Source organism: Pollicipes pollicipes, unplaced genomic scaffold (genome assembly GCF_011947565.3).
Source record: "Pollicipes pollicipes isolate AB1234 unplaced genomic scaffold, Ppol_2.1 Scaffold_2510;HRSCAF=2945_pilon_pilon_pilon, whole genome shotgun sequence".
Classification (NCBI taxonomy): domain Eukaryota; kingdom Metazoa; phylum Arthropoda; class Thecostraca; order Pollicipedomorpha; family Pollicipedidae; genus Pollicipes; species Pollicipes pollicipes.
In genome coordinates, this window is record NW_023596122.1 from 37,521 (window position 1) to 55,139 (window position 17,619).

At 54.0% G+C, this 17,619-nt stretch overlaps 1 protein-coding gene across 1 annotated transcript; it reads right to left on the reverse strand.

Moving 5' to 3' along the window:
- Position 1: 1 nt before the first annotated feature.
- Positions 2-15,686, reverse strand: LOC119097298 (protein arginine N-methyltransferase 1). The gene is made up of 9 exons (XM_037220349.1): positions 15,571-15,686; positions 6,483-6,620; positions 5,355-5,574; positions 4,187-4,386; positions 3,298-3,417; positions 2,660-2,837; positions 1,847-1,968; positions 1,428-1,516; positions 2-211 (listed from the first exon to the last, which is right to left on the reverse strand). Exons 1-8 carry the CDS (start codon positions 15,586-15,588, stop codon positions 1,433-1,435), a joined length of 1,080 nt encoding a protein of 359 aa, XP_037076244.1. The 5' UTR covers positions 15,589-15,686; the 3' UTR covers positions 2-211; positions 1,428-1,432.
- Between the last annotated feature and the right edge of the window lie 1,933 nt (positions 15,687-17,619).

Here is a 17,619-nt window from a genome sequence, read left to right on the forward strand (position 1 = left end):
AGCAAGGCGGCCAGTTTATTGATGACGTGCTAGTTGCGGTGAGAGCCCCTCGGGTCGGCGGCGAGGGCGGACCGAGCGCGTGCGATCACAGCTCGGCGATGGAGCGCCACCGGTCGTGTCCGAACGGCGGCCGAGCACGTCAGCTGTTGGCGGCCGGGAAGCCCGCCGAACGACGACAGTGGAGGTGAGTGCGATGGTCCTACGCGCCGGGCTGGAAAGAGGCGGGCCTCGGTCAGGCGGCGTTGCCAGCGGGTCGCCGGCGATGCGGCACCGATGACGCCGGACGCGCCCCGGGTACGGCGGGGCGGGCCGCAGTCTTTCGATAGTCTGCCAGAGGTGCGACTGAACCTCCGACGTAGAGACCAGCCAACCCAGTCATATGCGCTTTCCCATCTCACCTTCATCCACGTAGGCGAGGCTCAACTACACGGACGCGTGGCGTGACCAAATCCAATCAAAATATAATTGTTTTCCCCACGCTATTGTTAGTGGATGCTTAAGTTACCAGGGCCTAGCGCGCTCGCAGCCATCCAACATTCAATCCCGGTGTCATTCGTGAATCTGTACGCGGGCGCAAGCACGCTCGCGCACTTTTCCCTCTAAACCCGTGAAACTAAGAGCGTGCTCGACGGGCTGAGAATCTCAGAGCATTATCCGGAATGTTGGAAAAAAAACTGGTACTGTCAACTAGGGGAATTAGCGCAGATGATTACCCGTACCGAGGAAGAATTGCGTGAAATTTTCAGTGCATGGTAAAGACAATCTTTTTCCGCTATGCGTTGCTATGACCGCTGGCTATGTATGGCGCGACGAAGCAGGGGGATAAATTCCGGACCTGTTAAATGGGAATGGAGCATCTCCGTGGAGTCTCGAAGAAATAGTTACTCGTTGAATAATTTCTCCTCGGCCGCGCAGATGTTTCCCCATTCGCCCTAAGACAGATATTTCATTGCTTTAATAAAACTCAGTTAAACGCGACGAGTCTCAACGCGATGGGCACCACTCGCATGTGTTGCTATTCTAAACTTTCACGAGATATGTAACAACTTACCAGCGTCAACCATCGTGCATGGCCCGATTTTTGTGCTCACCCATGCTATGGCGGGCAGGACGAATCGTGAGATCTACGGACTCGCTGCGTAAGGTGGCAAAATGGACCGACAGCGTTAGGGTACTGACTCGCACATGGGGACACAGCGGCCCCCCCCCCCAAAGCTGCAAAAGTGCCGCACATGATGGCGTCACGGTTGGCACCATCGACCAAAGCCCCGTCGTGTGTGAATGTCATCACATCAGGGCGTGGCCGCGCAAGCTGACCACCTGTACGGATTTGCGGCGCTCCGATGATCTGGTGCTGCCAGAAACACAGTACGGCATGCTGACGACTAAGCACACTCATGAGTGGAGGCCAGCCACTCGACACGTACCGGTCTTAGCGCATCTTGTAGCTGCGGTTGTCCTTGACCGTGCACAGCTCGCCGTGGAAGTTGAACTCTATGTGGAAGTCCAGGTCGCGCTGCAACAGACGCCGCCGCCCCGCGTCAACCGCAGGGTTGAAGGGAGGGGGGGGGGGGGGTGCACTGCACGTCCGGCCATTGTGGCGGAGTGGCGCATCGCGCCGTCCTGAGCCCGGCTGCATGGCGTCGGAATCCGGGCCAGCGCGACGCGGGTCTGGAATGCGCCGCACGGCCGGCGTCACAGCGTCACGAAAAACCGCGGCTCGCCCATGCCGGCGCCGATTCAACAAAAGTGAACGATTGTTTGTGGTTCTAAAACAAGTCCAGCGGCAGGAGAGCGGACGGCGCCGGTCGCACGTCGCCCTGCGTCCCGTCCCAAGCCCGCTCACGTTGTTCTTCTCGTTGGGCTTCATGGAGAAGGTGCCATCGATGGTCTCGCCGTTCTTGCAGGTCATCTGCTCAGTGGTGTAGAACACGGTTTGCTTCCAGTGGGTGTACCGCGACTCGGGTGCTGTCGGGAAGGGGGGGACGGCACGTCAGTGGGGGGGGGGGGGGGGGGGGGTGGGGGGGGCGCATCACCGATGACGGCGAACCACGGATCTGGCTGAAGCAGGGCTCATTAGCCTTTGGACCGTGAGGTGGCTAGAGGGGACAGCACACGGGGTTAGTCACGTCCAGCAGAGACCACGGCACCCGGAAGTAAAACGAAAGGCGGCAACCTTTAGCCGTCAGTTCCAGTTACAGACCGAAGACATGACACGCTACCCTTCACTGAGGCTGGGGAAGGTGTGGTGGTACGGTTCCAAACATATACCAACGATCTACCCATCTTCGGCTTTGCAATGTGTCTCCGCACACCATCACTCTTAATCAAATGTTGAGGAGCGCCCGCGTACGCCGGTGGAGTCGGGGGAGGGGTAAGGAGAACTTTCCCACCCGGCAAGCATAACATAACGTACTCACAAAATAATTTGAGCCTTTTTGGAACTGCTCACAGGTCACGAATTGCCCCACTTTCAATACACGATAAGCGACTGGTGAAACTCATGCAGCTGATTGCACATACCTACAATGAAAACACCAGAGCATGCCCTCCGCCACCCCGCCGAGGCTATAACGAGTACTGACGATCCAATGAAAACAACGGCTTCCGGTCGAGCGTGGTCGTCCCGCAACCTCCACACAGACGGGACCTGGCGCACCTGTGCTGAAGCCCACTCGCTTGTGGCACTTGGTGAACTCGATGTTGAAGTAGGTGACGAAGGCCTGCACGTAGTCACTTCGCCGCACCTTGAGCGTGAAAGGGGCCGAGAAGGCCAGCTCTGCCTTGGTGATGGTGGCCAGGTCCACCTCCTTCAGCAGGCACGAATTCGTCACCACCTGGAAAAGGACGTGGATCAGACGCGGACGGGGGGACGTCACGCCCACAACGATCGCGGAATCCGGTCCCTTAGTTTTGTTCTGGGGCATTTTTTCCACACTTCGCCCATGGACTTCTGCTGAAATCTAAATGATAGAGGGTGGGGGGGAGGGGTCCGGCCCCGAGGGTGGCGGGAAGCTGCCGGTCACCCAACGGCCGGCAGAGGCCGACAAACATAAACCCACGCACCTACGGCCGGCGGCAGGTCAGCGACGAGCCGGAGAGCGCCATCGTCGCGCATGGCGCTCCCAACCCACGCCGCTTCCCACGCAAGCAATGCAAGCCTGCAACAATCCCGTGGACCCGGATTCGTGATTCATGCATAACTAAGTTTGCCAGACGTGCACAGAATATCTATGAGATGTTTTGCAAAACGAAACGAATTGTGCACCATGCGTCGCCTCGTGTCGGCGAGCTGACCTGTTTGGGGTCCACCACGTCCACTAGCGGCTCGGAGACGGCCACCTCGCGGATGCAGCTCATGTCGAAGCCGTAGACGTCGTCCCACCAGTTAATCTTGCTGTCCTTGTACTGCTGGTCCTGCAGATGCCGCGAGCCACGGACGTAACACACCATCACGCATCACCACAGCGACGGGACGCGCCACCAAGAGTTCTCGAACCTCCGAGCAGCAGTAACGTAACGTAACGTAACGTAGAGTACGATAACGGCTGCAGCGAGCCGCAGCAGCCAACTACGCCGTGCGCAGGGACTGTCCCAGACGGCGACGGCGATGCATAACTCGGACATTACAGCAGAGGACAACGACAGGATTTTAGATGCACAATTCCTTGTTATCATATAAACACATGCTTCTTGAGCCCAAAGCTTGAGCATCAGAATGCAGGCGAACAGGTTCGGACTAACCAGAAGAGCGGGGGCTGATTGTCGCGTACACCTCGGCACAACGGCACTCGCGTAATACCGGCCGTTTAAAATTTACCGACCTCTCGGCAAAAAATCATGGGCAGCTCTTTTCATGTTGCGAGGACATGTCGGCATTGGCCACAGACATAGCAAAAATAATCAACGGAAGTTGCATTATTCACGTTGCTTCCAACAAGGTCACTGAACCCATGTGAACAATCCGGTTTCATGAAAATGAAGAAAAACAAACTGGGAATGGTGAGAATACCATGAGTGGAGGACAGCAAGTTGGCTCCTGTACAATTTTGCACTAAACACTGCGGTTCAAACATTGCGGCCTGGTGACAAACCCGGTGCTATTTGTCCGCTAACGCGATATTCCGTATGCGTGTGACCCCGGGCCGCAGCCCCGGAGCAGGACGACCGCCAACGCCGCCCTCACCTCGATGGCTGTGATGAAGAGCGTGGCGCGGTCGGGGAAGAGCATGCCGCCCTCCGCCAGCCACTTGTCACGCGCGTACAGCACCGTGTCCAGCATGGACTCGTAGAAGAGGCAGTAGCCCATCCACTCCGAGATGATGATGTCCACCTTGCTGACTGGCAGTGTGATCTCCTCAACCTTGCCCTTGATGATCTCCACCACTGGGGAGCGCAGCACATGTCTCAGCTGAATAACTTCCACTGGTGCCACATGCGTGCGGCCACTGTTCAAAACAACACTCACTTGACAGTTTCGCTCTACCACGGACCATGTGGACGGGTACGAGTACTTTCAAAGGCTATTGCTTGCCTTCGGCTCCTGTGCGATTCAGGCCTCTCAAACGCCTTTAGAAAGCATGCAATTTTGACGTGATTTCAGGTGGTGATCAGTTTTGCACGTAAATGGCTCTAATGATATTTAGGTGCTACTGTCACGGCAACACGTCCGGAAACTGGAAAATAGACACGGAAAAATACGGCTGATCGTTAATGAAATCAGGACGGCTTAATTCCGCGTGAGCACATAAGCAAGAAACATACTGTCATAAGGTTACACAAAAACCATGATGGGCTTAACTTTGTAATAACTTAATCCTCGAGCTTGAAGAAACGCAGAGCTAAGCCTAACATATACGCCCCGAGAGCCGTTTCCGTAATCCATCAGCATTCGTGGCTATTCCAGCAACAGCGCACTTGACGGTCAGTGGCACCAAACAATCACTCGCTTCGACGACACCGCCCCTGTCCTTTAGAGCTCATCACAACTGGCGTCCGACAGCGATAGCATGCTCAATTCCCATCGCGCTTGTCCACTAGTCAGCAGTGCCGTGCGCCGAATACCCGCAAACGTGCACACCCGCATTGCTAGACGTACGCAGCATTCCCTCCAGGACAGCGAGCACAAAAGCGTATTATCCGGCCGCAGCGCGTGCGCTCCGCACGCCGGCCGCACGCCCCTGGCGAGACGGCCGCCGGCCGCCGGACATCAGTCGGCCCGTTTTCGCCGACGGACGCCGATGCGGCCGCAGGAGGATGGTGCCGATGATGGTAGCGTGCGGCTCGACCCGCCCCTGGACCCGCTGGCAGCAGCCACCGCGCGCGCCGGCCGGCCGGGCTGGCACCACACCCACCGTGGTCCAGCTTGTTGGCCTTGACGATGGTCTTGGCGTGGTCGACGATGTTGGAGCAGTCGACGCCGATCACCCGCTTGGCGCCGGCCTTGGCGGCGAACATGGACAGGATGCCCGTGCCGCAGCCCACGTCCAGCACCACCTTGTCCTTGAACAGGTGCCGGTTGTGGTACATGGAGTTGCGGTAGGTGAGCGTCCGCACCTCGTCCTTCAGCATCTCCTAGAAGAGAGGCGGGGAGAACGACCAACGTCAGATGAGCGCAGCTGGGCCCGGCATGGGTCGGCGCGCCTCGCACCAGCCCCGGCGTTGCTCCTGAGCGGCGGTGTGACACTGGACAGCCCCGCGGGAGCCTCTGATAGGTTCGCACAATTTCACTGGCCAGTTATTGGGACGTCATAGACCATTGCCTGGTGTGCGCAGTGCGGGCACAACTGGCGGTCAAACTGGGTGGTCCAGCGGTAGAGCAACTGAACTTTTCACAAGCCGTAATGGGCAGAAAGGTATCCGTTTTGCAAGAGGATAGCTTAAAGTTACGCGAAATACGAGGCCATTCAACCCTATGGTATCCGTTTTATAATAGTTTCAACGTACACGAAATACGATGTCATTCAACCGTATGGTATCCGTTTTGTAAAAGGATAGCTTGAAATTTTACGAAATATGACGCTATTCAGCCCCATAAAATGTAATAGCTGCACAAGACATTGACAAAATTAGAATCACCGCTTCTGCGTTCTTAGCTTCCTGTGCATCCTTTTGGGGCGTAGCGATACCCGCGTACAAATGAGGGCACCAGCTTACCACAACACCACCATCTGTTGTCCAAAACGGTGCCCACACGGGCGGCGCACCCGAATTACTTCGAGCGCTTCGATTAACACCACGCTTCCAATCGATGAACACCAGGCCCGCTTTGAAAGGGCCTTCCGCTGCGGTGAACTGGCGTTCCCGCCCTGAGTGCGCGCGCGACGCGACTGCAGCCGAGTGACACACCCCGCCCCGCGCCGGCGCGACCGAGTGACACAGCCCCGCTGAAGCGGCCCAGTGACACAGCCTCGCCAGGGTGGCCCAGTGACACAGCCCCACCAGGGCGGCCGAGTGACACAGCCTCGCCAGTGCGGCCTCACCTCGTGGATGCCGAAGTGAGCGTACGAGTCGAAGTAGTAGTCCTTGGAGGTCATCTCAGCGCAGCCCACCTTCTCCGCCTGACCGTTCTTCAGCTGGGCGATGTCGCCGTCGCCGGCCGCCATGTTGGTGTCGTTCATCTGGCGAGGGAGAGGCGCCCGGTCAGTCCGGGCAAGCGCCGCCAGGCCGTACACACACGCGCGCAGCTTCGCGTACTGAAGTTCCCACTGAAGACGCATGTTGGTGTGGTCTGGCACAGCATGCGGGAGCTGCAGAATTTCCTGCACGTGGAGTGATCTCAGCCCCCTACCGGAGCTGCCGAGAAACACACACAGCTAACGCCATCTACCAACAGAGCCAGGCAGATGGGGTCGCCGCTGTACTGCGCTGTGCGAACAGTATGGTGCCGTATGCGCAGGGCTGTAGACTTATTCAGTCCGCACTGGAAGTCGAGTGGAAAATGGCAAGCGCGTGATCTCTACGGCCTAGGCCTGGCAGACGGAATGGTCATCTTCTGGTACCGGAGCTGAGGTGACGTGCGCCAAACGGGCCCGACGCTGCGGGTGTCCTGTCAACGTTCCTCGCCATACCCGAAGCTATATGGATGTCCACTTACATCTTACCGTGTTCATGACTGAAAAATATTTCATCCGAACTCATTATTTATCTTACACGCGCACGGGTGGGGGTCAAACTGACCCGCGAGGGGATTTTTCCGGAATGGTTCCCTAACGACGTCGTGAGGATACTCAAAATTCTGAATAGCAGCTACAGCTGCTCTAGACCGTTGAATAGCGGATCGTTTGGCATCAAACATGTAGATGAATCTTGGGAGCTCACTGACCTACGACAGGTCAAGTCAGCTCATGGGTTCAGTGAAGTCAATTTCTAACGAATCGCTGAGTCTGATGCCACAACCGCGTGTTTGATGAGGCCATACATTTCTGATATAGTTTCCTAGGCAACACAACAACTGAATGAACAAGCTCCATTGACCTAGGGTCAGGTATGAATTAAGACCGAGGTGAAAACCAACCTGTTCTATTACTCTTGGGCTTACTGTATGAGGGTAGTTTCTGGTGCTCCTCTCAGGCTTTTTAAAGGGCGGAAAAGGTCAGACCTAAAATGACCCAGTTCAACATTTTCTTTTAAGAACATACTGCGTAGCGCAATTTTTGTCCCTTATTCAAATGCAGAACTAAAAGCAGTCTTGTATGATTTTCGCCACCATTACCTTCAAAGGGTCAAACAAGGTCACCGATCTACAATAAGCATATGACCTTTTCCTTGGAACAGGCATCTAGGTTCTGGGGGCATTTTGGAGACCAACCGGGGTTTGATCTTATTTAACTTTATGTGACCCGAAGGCCATGACCTAGGAAGCCCAACCTTTGACCGAAGTGAGTTCACACACAGGCCAGCACACCCTGTGGATTTGGTGGCTATAGCTCCCTTAGTTCCAGAGATCTCGGGCGGGAGGTCAAATTGACCCCCAGTCGGGCTAAGGGTGGCCAACTGGCCATCCGGGCGCGTGTCAAGGACGCTCCGCGGTTTTCGTCGTATACCGGCTATAAGCCCCAAAGGAGCTTGATTTACGGACACATGTATTTGAAAAAGTAAAAAACATGCAACGTAACTACTAAGTGTAAAGGCAAATCATAAACCACGATGGAGGCCCAAGCCAAAACACCATATAGGATGTCCCATTTAGAGCAGAAATCATACGTATGGGCCAATCCGGCAAACAACCCGCCCAACAGGCCCATCACACACGCCAGTCAGAACAACTTTTACGGCGAATCCCGCATCGTTTATTTGCACCCCGTAGAAGCCTAACACCTCGTTTTAGTCCCGTACTGCCAGCGCGGCAGCACTCAGCATGGAGATCTTCAAAGCGTGACGGCGAGACGCCCGCAGCGACCGTGACCTCAGCCCGGAGCTGGCTGTTCGTCCACCGTCCGTCGCGGCGGCGAGACGCCCGCAGCGACCGTGACCTCAGCCCGGAGCTGGCTGTTCGCCCACCGTCCGTCGCGGCGGGCGGGCGGCCGCCAGGAGCGGCGCCGCGCTACGCCTCCGGCGCCGGCGCCGGCTCCGGCCCGCCTCTGCCGGTCGGCCCGCGTCGCGCGCCGCCCGCTCGGCCGCCGCCGTCAGCCGGGGGTGCAGCGCCGCCAGCGTGATGACGATCGCCTCCTCCGTGCGAATGGTGCGCGAGCCCTGGCCGGGGCACGAGTTGACGTACAGGTCGAACAGGTCGGCCGGGTCGTCCAGCGTCAGACGCTCGTCATTCTCGAGCGCCGCCTCGAGGCCCTGCACGCCGCCGAACACCACCAGCGGGTGCCGGAAGCCCGGCAGCGGACCCAGCGAGTCCAGCGGCGTGCCCTTGTCGGACGTGCCCAGCAGCAGGTCGTAGCCGCCCGGGTGCGGGCTTTGCGTGAACACTTCGCCCAGCGAGCGTGCCACGCGCACGGCGTAGCCCCAGTACGTGCCGTTCTCGAGGCGCGGCGTGCGCGGCGGCACCACCTCACCGCTGCGGCCGTCCGGGCGTAGGCGCAGCGTTACACGCAGGCCCGGCTCCAGTAACCGGTCGGCGCGCACCTCGCGCGCCAGGCCGATATTGACCAGCGAGTAGCGACCTTTCGCCGGCGGCAGCGTTGTCACCACACCCTCGCGGAACGCGCTGCTCTCGCTAACGCGCAGGTGGTGCGGGCAGTCGAGCGGGTTCAGCAGACCCGCAAAGCGCAGGTCCTCGTGCACGGGGAACAGGAGCTTGCGCAGGTACTGTGGGCACTCCATGTACCGGAGGATGCGCGCCAGCTGCTCGCAGCAGTCGGGTGCGAGCAGCGGGGCCCGGCGCGCCGGGCCGCAGCGCCGTCGCGCCCTGGTCATTAAACACCACCACCTCGTCGACGCAGAAGACGGCGGCGGCGCGCGCCACCGGCCGGCCAGATAGGCACGCAGCTCGCGCGACTGTGCGTTCTCCAGAATGGAGCCGGGCACGGCCAGCGCCAGCGTATGGCCGACGCCGCGGCCAGCGGCCGGCGCCGGCGGGAACGGCAGTGGCGCCGCCGGCGCTGACGCCGCCGCCTCTTTCAGCTGACGCTGCTTCTCCAACTGCTTGAGCAGCTTCATTTCACGCCACTTCTTCTTCTGCTCGCGGCTCGCCCTTTGGCGCACGTCGCTCGTGAGGCGGGCGGGCTCCGCGGCTTCGACGCCGTTGCCGGCCGCCACCGTGCGCGGCTTGCCCATCGCGGCCGACGTGGGACCGAACGGGGCGGACCGTCAGCGCCCGGCGGAGCGACAAGGCCTCGCCTGCAACACAGACAGAGCGGCCGTCTCAGACACGGTCTGACGCGCGCGGCGTCCCCCCAACGGGGGAAAGTGAACCACTGAACCGGCTTATTCCGTTGTTTTTTTTTCAAACAGCTCCATGTCACTACAGCGGAACGACGGCCTGCATGAAAAATAAGCTCCATCATCATTCCTGGAACTAAGCTCTGGGAGTATCCGCCTTGATGCTTCGTCATCATATCAAAGACTGGTTTTCATAACCTCGTTTTGAACATTCCGAAGAAATATTTCGTATAACCTAAGCTTACCATTCTAACAGCGACAGCCCCCCCCCCCCCCCAGCACCAGCAAAGATAAAGATTTTTGTCTCCCAGGAAAGACCAACCAAGCGCCAGAAAGGCGGCCTTACCGAAAAAGCGGCGCGAACAAGGAAAGCTTTACCTTCGTTGAGTGTGCGCACTCTTTCGCAAAAATTATGAACAACATGAAAATTAATTCACCAAACCACTGATGACCGCTTCAGCGTAAAGAAGTAGTCAGTGTCTAAAAGTGCCAAAAGGCAGTGTCTATAAGCAATTATCACCAAGGAAAAGCAAAACCAAGCCAAGCCCCCATGGCAAGCGCGAACATCGGGAAGCCCCTACCTGGGGTAAAAGAAGAAGAGCTTCCGACTGGGTAGCCCCAACCGCGAGTTTCTGCGAGGTACGGCCCCCATCCGGAGCGGATAACCCCCGGCTCCCAATTCACCCTCCAGTGCATGGCCCAATACACCTCGCCCAGACCAGTCGGACGTGGAACAGGGGCAGCTGGGAATTCCAGCCCCGCCACGGTGGCAACAAACATTATCCTGGCCGAGCCAGTGATTCCGAGAGAAAAAGTGACACAGCCAAAAAGCAGCTCATTTTTCAGAGATCAGCAAACCATCGAGAGACGATGACAGACCGCTCGACACCAGCGAGTGCCACTAGCCCATAGTTTTCCGCCCGAGTCTAGGTGCCCAGGCGGTAGTGCCCTGCAGCGGCACCTTGGGGCAGCCCAGGCAGCCGAGCGGCAGTCTGGGGCAGTCTGGGGTAACCCGGCGGCAGCCTGGGGAAGCCCAGCGGCAGCCTGGGGCAGTCAAGCGGTAGCCTGGGGTGGCCTGGGGCAGCCCAGCGGCAGTCTGGGGCAGTCAAGCGGCAGCCTGGGGCAGGCTGGGGTAACCCGGCGGCAGCCTGGGGCAGCCCAGCGGCAGCCAGGAGCAGTCAAGCGGCAGCCTGGGGCAGCCCGGCAGCATCCTGGGGCAGCCCGACGGCATCCTGGGGCAGCCCGGCGGCATCCTGGGGCAGCCCGGCGGCATCCTGGGGCAGCCCAACGGTAGCCTCGGGCAGCCCTGGGCAGCCCAGCAGCTGTCCTGCTCTGCCCCGGACCACCGCATGACCCTATGTCTCAAATCGCCCAGGCCGCCCCGCTCCGCCACATCACCAGCACCTTCAACGGCCCGGCTGGCCCGCCTTCAATACCGCCGCTGCACCCCGCCACATCGCCTGTACCTGCCCGAGGGCACAGGAGCCCTCGCCACGGCAGAGCACAACGCTCTCAGTTCACCCGGCCGGTGAGACGGCTGCCAGCAGGCCCGGCGCCGTGCCAGGACGAGGCCTCGGCACGGCACGGCCCGTGACAGCGGCAGCGGCAGTGCCGGCCGCCCCGTCCGCGACTGTACTCGGCTGCCAGATGCGGGGAGGCAGAAGCGCGTGGTAGCGAGACACGACGCCGTAGTTTGCACGCTCCCCCTCGAACGCACATCCATCCGTCTTTGCAGTGGCAACGGACATTGTTCAGGCAGCACATAGCGCCCCGTTGCCGAATGGCGATGATGATCCGGACTCTAAAGCACGGTGTCCGTAGCTCCATGCCGTGCCTGCGATCCAACATTGCCTTCTCCAGTTTTATATAAAAACTTCGCTTCAATTCACATTCTACTGCCTGGCTAAAGGAATACACTAATATGACAATTTGTCAACTGTGTCCCAGAAAAGTTAAGTTTTGCTTACTGAAAAAGGCTCGACCCAATGACTGGTAAAAAGGTGGATGTCTTCAGGCATCTCAATGATATAAATGACTCCTGCTCCACATTCCTATTCCGCTCCTGTACAGCAAAACATGTTTCATGTACAAAGTGGAATTGCTGCACAGAAATGGAATTGTTGTACTGAAGTGTAATGAAAATCTATTAAAATCTACTCCAGAGACCCTTGAATGAGATTGTAGCAGAGGAGTGCAGAGGGAGATTGCAGACCGCGCGGTGGCCGCTATGATGAGCTCAGACACCAAGATACATTTTAAACAGTGTTTGCGACATGGCACGGGCGGAAATGATCATGCAAACAGTGAGTCAATTGTTTATGCCACTGTTTTTCTGTATTTCCCACTAATCGACATCTGTGCTGTTTCCAAGTGGCTCCGAGAAAATAAAACTTCTTTCCAGCGACTCTGTTGGCCCAAGCATCTTTCCAGAATAAGTAATGGCGACGCACCGCTTGCATCGTTACAACCGCCTCTTTCACAGGTCCCTCATTTTTTTGCTTTAAGGAGAACCCGACGCACGTCGTCACGCCCCTTTAGTGGAGCGCCAGCTACTATATCGGCCATCTTAACGCTCAGGGGCCATAGCACAACCGAGGACCGAACCGGCCCCTCCGTGGGAGCCCGATGCACCAGCAACTCGGCCATCACGCCCCCAGCAGCTCTCAAGACCACCCAGCAAACACAAGACCACCCAGCACAGTCCTCCTGGCCAACACTGCCAGACAACAATCAAATGTACAAACATGCCAACAATAAGACATACCACACTCACCAAGTCTCCCCTATCACAACAGCAATTGGTAGCCTGGCTCTGCCTATGCCCAAATTTGGGGCCATGCTTGCTTCTCTGATCACAAACAGAGCGACATCCAATTCACTCAACATCCACACAATCAAAAATCAGTCTCAGCATTTTTTATCAACAAATTTTGCGCATCATGGACAGCCTCACAATTTCTAGATTTTGAAATTGGTCATACTACATCAGTCTTAGGAACATTATCTTTCAATCCATAGGGGTTGCATTGCAAATCAATTCATAAACATGAATAGTGTTAGATCATAATTACCTGAATTTTTCAAGTTTTGTCCTTGTTGTTGCTGCCCTATCTGTTTTTAAAAGAAATGTAGATCCTATAAATAATTAGCCACCATTTTTCTCACTTTGTTTCCACCTGCCCAGCAGTCTAAGATCCCAAGTGGAAGGATAAGAATCTACAACACTACCCAGAATAAGGATACTGAAAGCACACCCAGAATATGGTTAAAAACGAACCTCAATAGCCATTGGTACTGGTTACTTCAGACACAACATCATGAATGATTTAGTGGAGATCCATCACAGGTATGGGTGTGCCAAAAAACAGTTGAAAGGGGGAAGGTCCCATGATTTCTCATGCATCCCCTTCTAATGCCTCTGCCATCAGGTCATCATGATATTGAAGAGCACTTGCTGGTGATGGACATGATGCACAGCCCCTTCAAAGAGAAACAAAGCACCATCCATGTGTATGTGTGTATGGCTTGAGGTCACATTCCTTGCTGAATGTAACACACGCTCGGGTGATGGGGTCAATTGACCTCGCGAAGGTTTTTCCAGGCCTTACGAGCGTCGCAGCGTAGCCGCGCCAAATTTGGTAAAGCTGTAGACAATTGGATAGCTGATCACTTGGTATCAAACTGTAAATGTACGTTTGTAACAGTGTTGGAAAACTTGATATTTCCTGGTATAATGTATACCAGGAGATTTTGTACTCCAGGATTGTGACTAGGTAAAGTGAAATATTTTGTACTTCATCATGATGCAACAAGAACAGCTTTTGGAAAAACTCATTTTACCTCTTTGTGTCAGGACAAAAAAACCAGAAGGTGCAACAGCTTGAGACTTGCTGCTTCCATCAGGAGCCATGTATTGATATCTGCACAAGCACAAATTGTACCCACCAGACTAAGATGCCCAATAGCAAGCAGCCTGTGTTGCCACCTAAGTATATGATCAACTATGTATAGAAATATGAAAAATAAAGTGTGAATGCTGAAAGAAATTGCCTTTGAGCAATACTGGGAAGTGAGAAACAAGTATCAGAATCACACCCATCTGTATATTAGCAAAGCTCTCACTTCCTATGCCCTATGCAGACCAACTCAAACTTGAACATGACTTAACCTACCATTGCCGACAAACCACACTGATGCCAAGGATGCAACAAACATTCACAGAAAACTGCATGCCAACCACCTACCACAGACAGCCGCCTACCCAAGCGCCACCACTGTGTCATGGCAATGCAAATAAGAGAATCACTCTCAATTCAGCATCAGAAATGTCTCAGCTATTCAATGGCTTGTGCCAGCCTCCCAGCTCAGGCTATAGGTTGAACATAGCAAAACTCTGCAATTGGTTTAAATGCTTTGCCATCTTGTGACTGATTTGTCAAGAACATAAATATTCTGCTCGTGCTCATGCCTTGAACAAATTTGTAAACATTTGGAGGGAAGCTGTATAGCGAAAAGCATCCTGATTATGAAAGACCAACACTTATGGGATATCAGTGTATTGCACTTAACATCTGCAAAACATGGCAGATTCCAAAGGGATTTCATTGAGGCAAAGTTGGGGCAAGAATTCATATTTGGAGTAGACTTTGGAAATTTGGGAGCAGTAATTTCTTAATTGAGGCAACTCATATTATTTTGGAACAGCTCATGGTACCAATGGCTGGGTACTGAGCTGAGGTGAAGATTGGGCAGAAATGGAAAACACACCATGATGCACGAGCAATAAAGATGTGACAATAAAGGCAATGGAATCCCAAAGGCCTCATGCACCACATTAATCCCAACTCAGAAAGTTATCTTTATCCTTATTCAGTCTGGCCATGGATGTAGCTGGTCACACAACCTAACATGCTGCAAATGCTGCAAAATGATACACTGATACTGCAAATTTGGTTATAGTAATGAGAATTATCAAATATTTGGTTAAAAATTCAGTGATTGCAATCTGTATTGAGAAGAGCAGTATGGGCAATCAGTGAGGCAGTGAGTGCACATAAGGAAGCCATGAAAATTTTGGAGACTCCTTTGACACCAAACATAACTGACCACTGGAGCACAGAAAGCAGCCCCAGTTGAGGCACACAAAGGCCGCAAACACCTTGCTGATGATCTTCCAGTTGCTTGCTTTGGCACACTAGCAACTTGCTTCATGCTCGCCAGCCCTTCTCTCACATCATGTCAATTTAAGACAAAATATGGGCTAATTTGGTATGACAGTGTTGATATTTACATGAAAATATCCTTGCAACATCATAAACCCCAGACCTCGTTCTCCACACAATAAAATTTGTGGTTACTGCACAAACTACTGCAAACTCACACTTATGCGTACACGCTCTGGAACTGTCTCAGTGACATCACTGTCGACCAAACATGTTCCCAGACACATTAGCGTATTCTGCTTCATGACACATTCAGTAAGACATTCAGTACCCCACTACTACTACCAAATTTAGCCCACAAGTTCATATTATGTCAGTAAAGTTAAAACCAAAATTGCCTGCTCATCACACACAGCTTGGCAATTCTTGATGGCATGCACATGTCAAGCTATTGAGCCAATAAAATATGAGTGTCGAGCCCAGCATTGCGCGGCGATAAAGACAACAGCTAGGCATATCCGACGCGGCACTGCATCAGTTTTTACCGCATTCCCATGGTCATAAAAAGGATACTTACAGTGGCTATCTGGGCCATGAATAAACTTAACTATCTCCGACACGTTAACTGCCAGTCCAGTCACCAACTTGCACCAAAAGAACAGTGCAAGACCGCCTCAACTCCTCTGCACCACGAGGCTCCAAGGTCAAAAGGGCCGGGACAAGGTGTACCAATTGCTTCACGATCAGGAATAAGTTCCGAAACTAAACATTGGCTGACGTCAGGAACAGGATCGGTATCTACCAAAACCAACACGTCCTCAAGCCTAGTTAGTACGGATTCTTACTAAGAGGGGAACCGTGTTTAGTACCGATTCGTGCTAAAACTGGCGGAGTTTAGCACGCATAGATACCAAACCAAAGGTACGGGGTTCTATTCCCCACGATGCCGCTCTCCCTATTAGGGTGAGAGGCAAGCTATGCCATAGACTCATGGCAGTTGAGTGCGTCGTAAAACCCCGACGACGCTGCCTTTGCTGTAGTGAATTGTTGTTCCCTCGCTTTTCTTCCTTCTGTTCCGCCCGACATCCGTCCCTGTCCAATACCTGCACCAAGCTATTATCAGCTACCCCAAAATGACGTCATCAGTTCTTGTCCCAGCTCTGGCAAGAACGAGATCTTATCAAAGTACAATGTTTTGTAGACTGACATCAGACATCTCTCCGCATTGCTTGCCTGTCTGTGCTGTCAGCACCCAAGCGCGCAGCCAAAGATTTAAAACAGGGGGGGGGGGGGGCGCAGAATTAACACTGATAGTGAAAAGCCCACCTGAAAAAATTGCTGGGTAAGTTCATTTCATTCAGCCAGAATCGATTAGTGCTACCAATTATGTACGTAGTTTTGAACAAGCGCGCTCGCAAATCGTAGCACGTGCTTAGGTGGAGGATCAAATTGACCCCCAACCCGGAAGGTTTTTCCGGAATGGTTTACGAACGACGCGGTGTAGCCGCGCCAAATCTTGCATCGCTGTAGACAATTGGATAGCGGATTGTCTGGCATCAGAAATTTAGATGTACCTTATAAGGTCGCTAATCTATGGCGGTCAAAGTCAGGCCATGATTTCAGCGAAGGCAATTTCAAGGGAATCGCTTAATCTGATACAATAACTGAGTGTTAGACGAAGCCATACTTACGTGAGATGCTGAATTAGGAACACAACAGTTTATGAGCAAATCATATTGGCCTAGGATCATATATGAAGGTCAGACCAACGCCAAATCAACCAGTTTTATTTCTTCAGGGTGTGCTGTTTGTGATGGCTTCTGGCGCCCATTTCGAATGTATTGATAACAGAAACCGCATTATACACCTTACATGGACTCTTAAAGGTCACAATAGGTCGCTGACCTAAAATGACCCGGGCCAACATTTTGTTTTTAGGAGCATACTGCCCAGCGTAATCTAGCCGCCGGTTCAAATGCAAAACTCAATGCAGTCTTGCGTGATTTTGGTCACTACGATCTTTAAAAGGTAAATCAAGCCCACTGACCTTAAATAAACATGAGACATTTTGCTTAAAACAGCTATCCTATTTCTAGGATTCGTTTAGAGACCAACCTGGAATTTGACCTTTTTTACCTTATTTGACCCAAAGGTCATGACCTAGGAACTCAAACTTTGACCCAAGTAATTTCATGCACAGATCAACAAACCCTGTGAGTTTGGTGTCTCTAGCTCTTTTAGATCCTGAGATCTCAGGGGGGGGGGTGTCAGATTGACCCCCACTCGAGCGAAGGGTATTCATCCGGCCACTCGGACGCGTGTTTAACAAAACTTGGACGCCAGGCATTGCCGTCTCCTCAGGCCGCGCAGCGTGGGCCCCGTGGCAAGATCACTAGCTGTGGCCAGCGGGTGGACGAAATGCTGACACATCTGAAAGACGTACCTTTGAACGCTTTGGGACATCAATCGTACATTAAAAGGTAGTCAGGGCTTATATTTTACCGATACGATTCCTAGATTGATGTTACGAACGGATTGGCATTTACAACACCGCCAAGTGCTGCTGGAATCTGGTGGCTAACTGGAAAAGGAATCTCTATTTTTCGTGTTGTTCATCTGCCCAGAG

Excerpts from the sequence above, each read along its gene's own strand:
- LOC119097298 (XM_037220349.1), bottom strand. Across the intron at positions 5,575-6,482 it reads CTCACTTCGGCATCCACGAG|GAGATGCTGAAGGACGAGGT; the intron begins GTGAGGCCGCAC and ends CCTCTCTTCTAG. Across the intron at positions 2,838-3,297 it reads ACGTGGTGGACCCCAAACAG|GTGGTGACGAATTCGTGCCT; the intron begins GTCAGCTCGCCG and ends GTCCTTTTCCAG.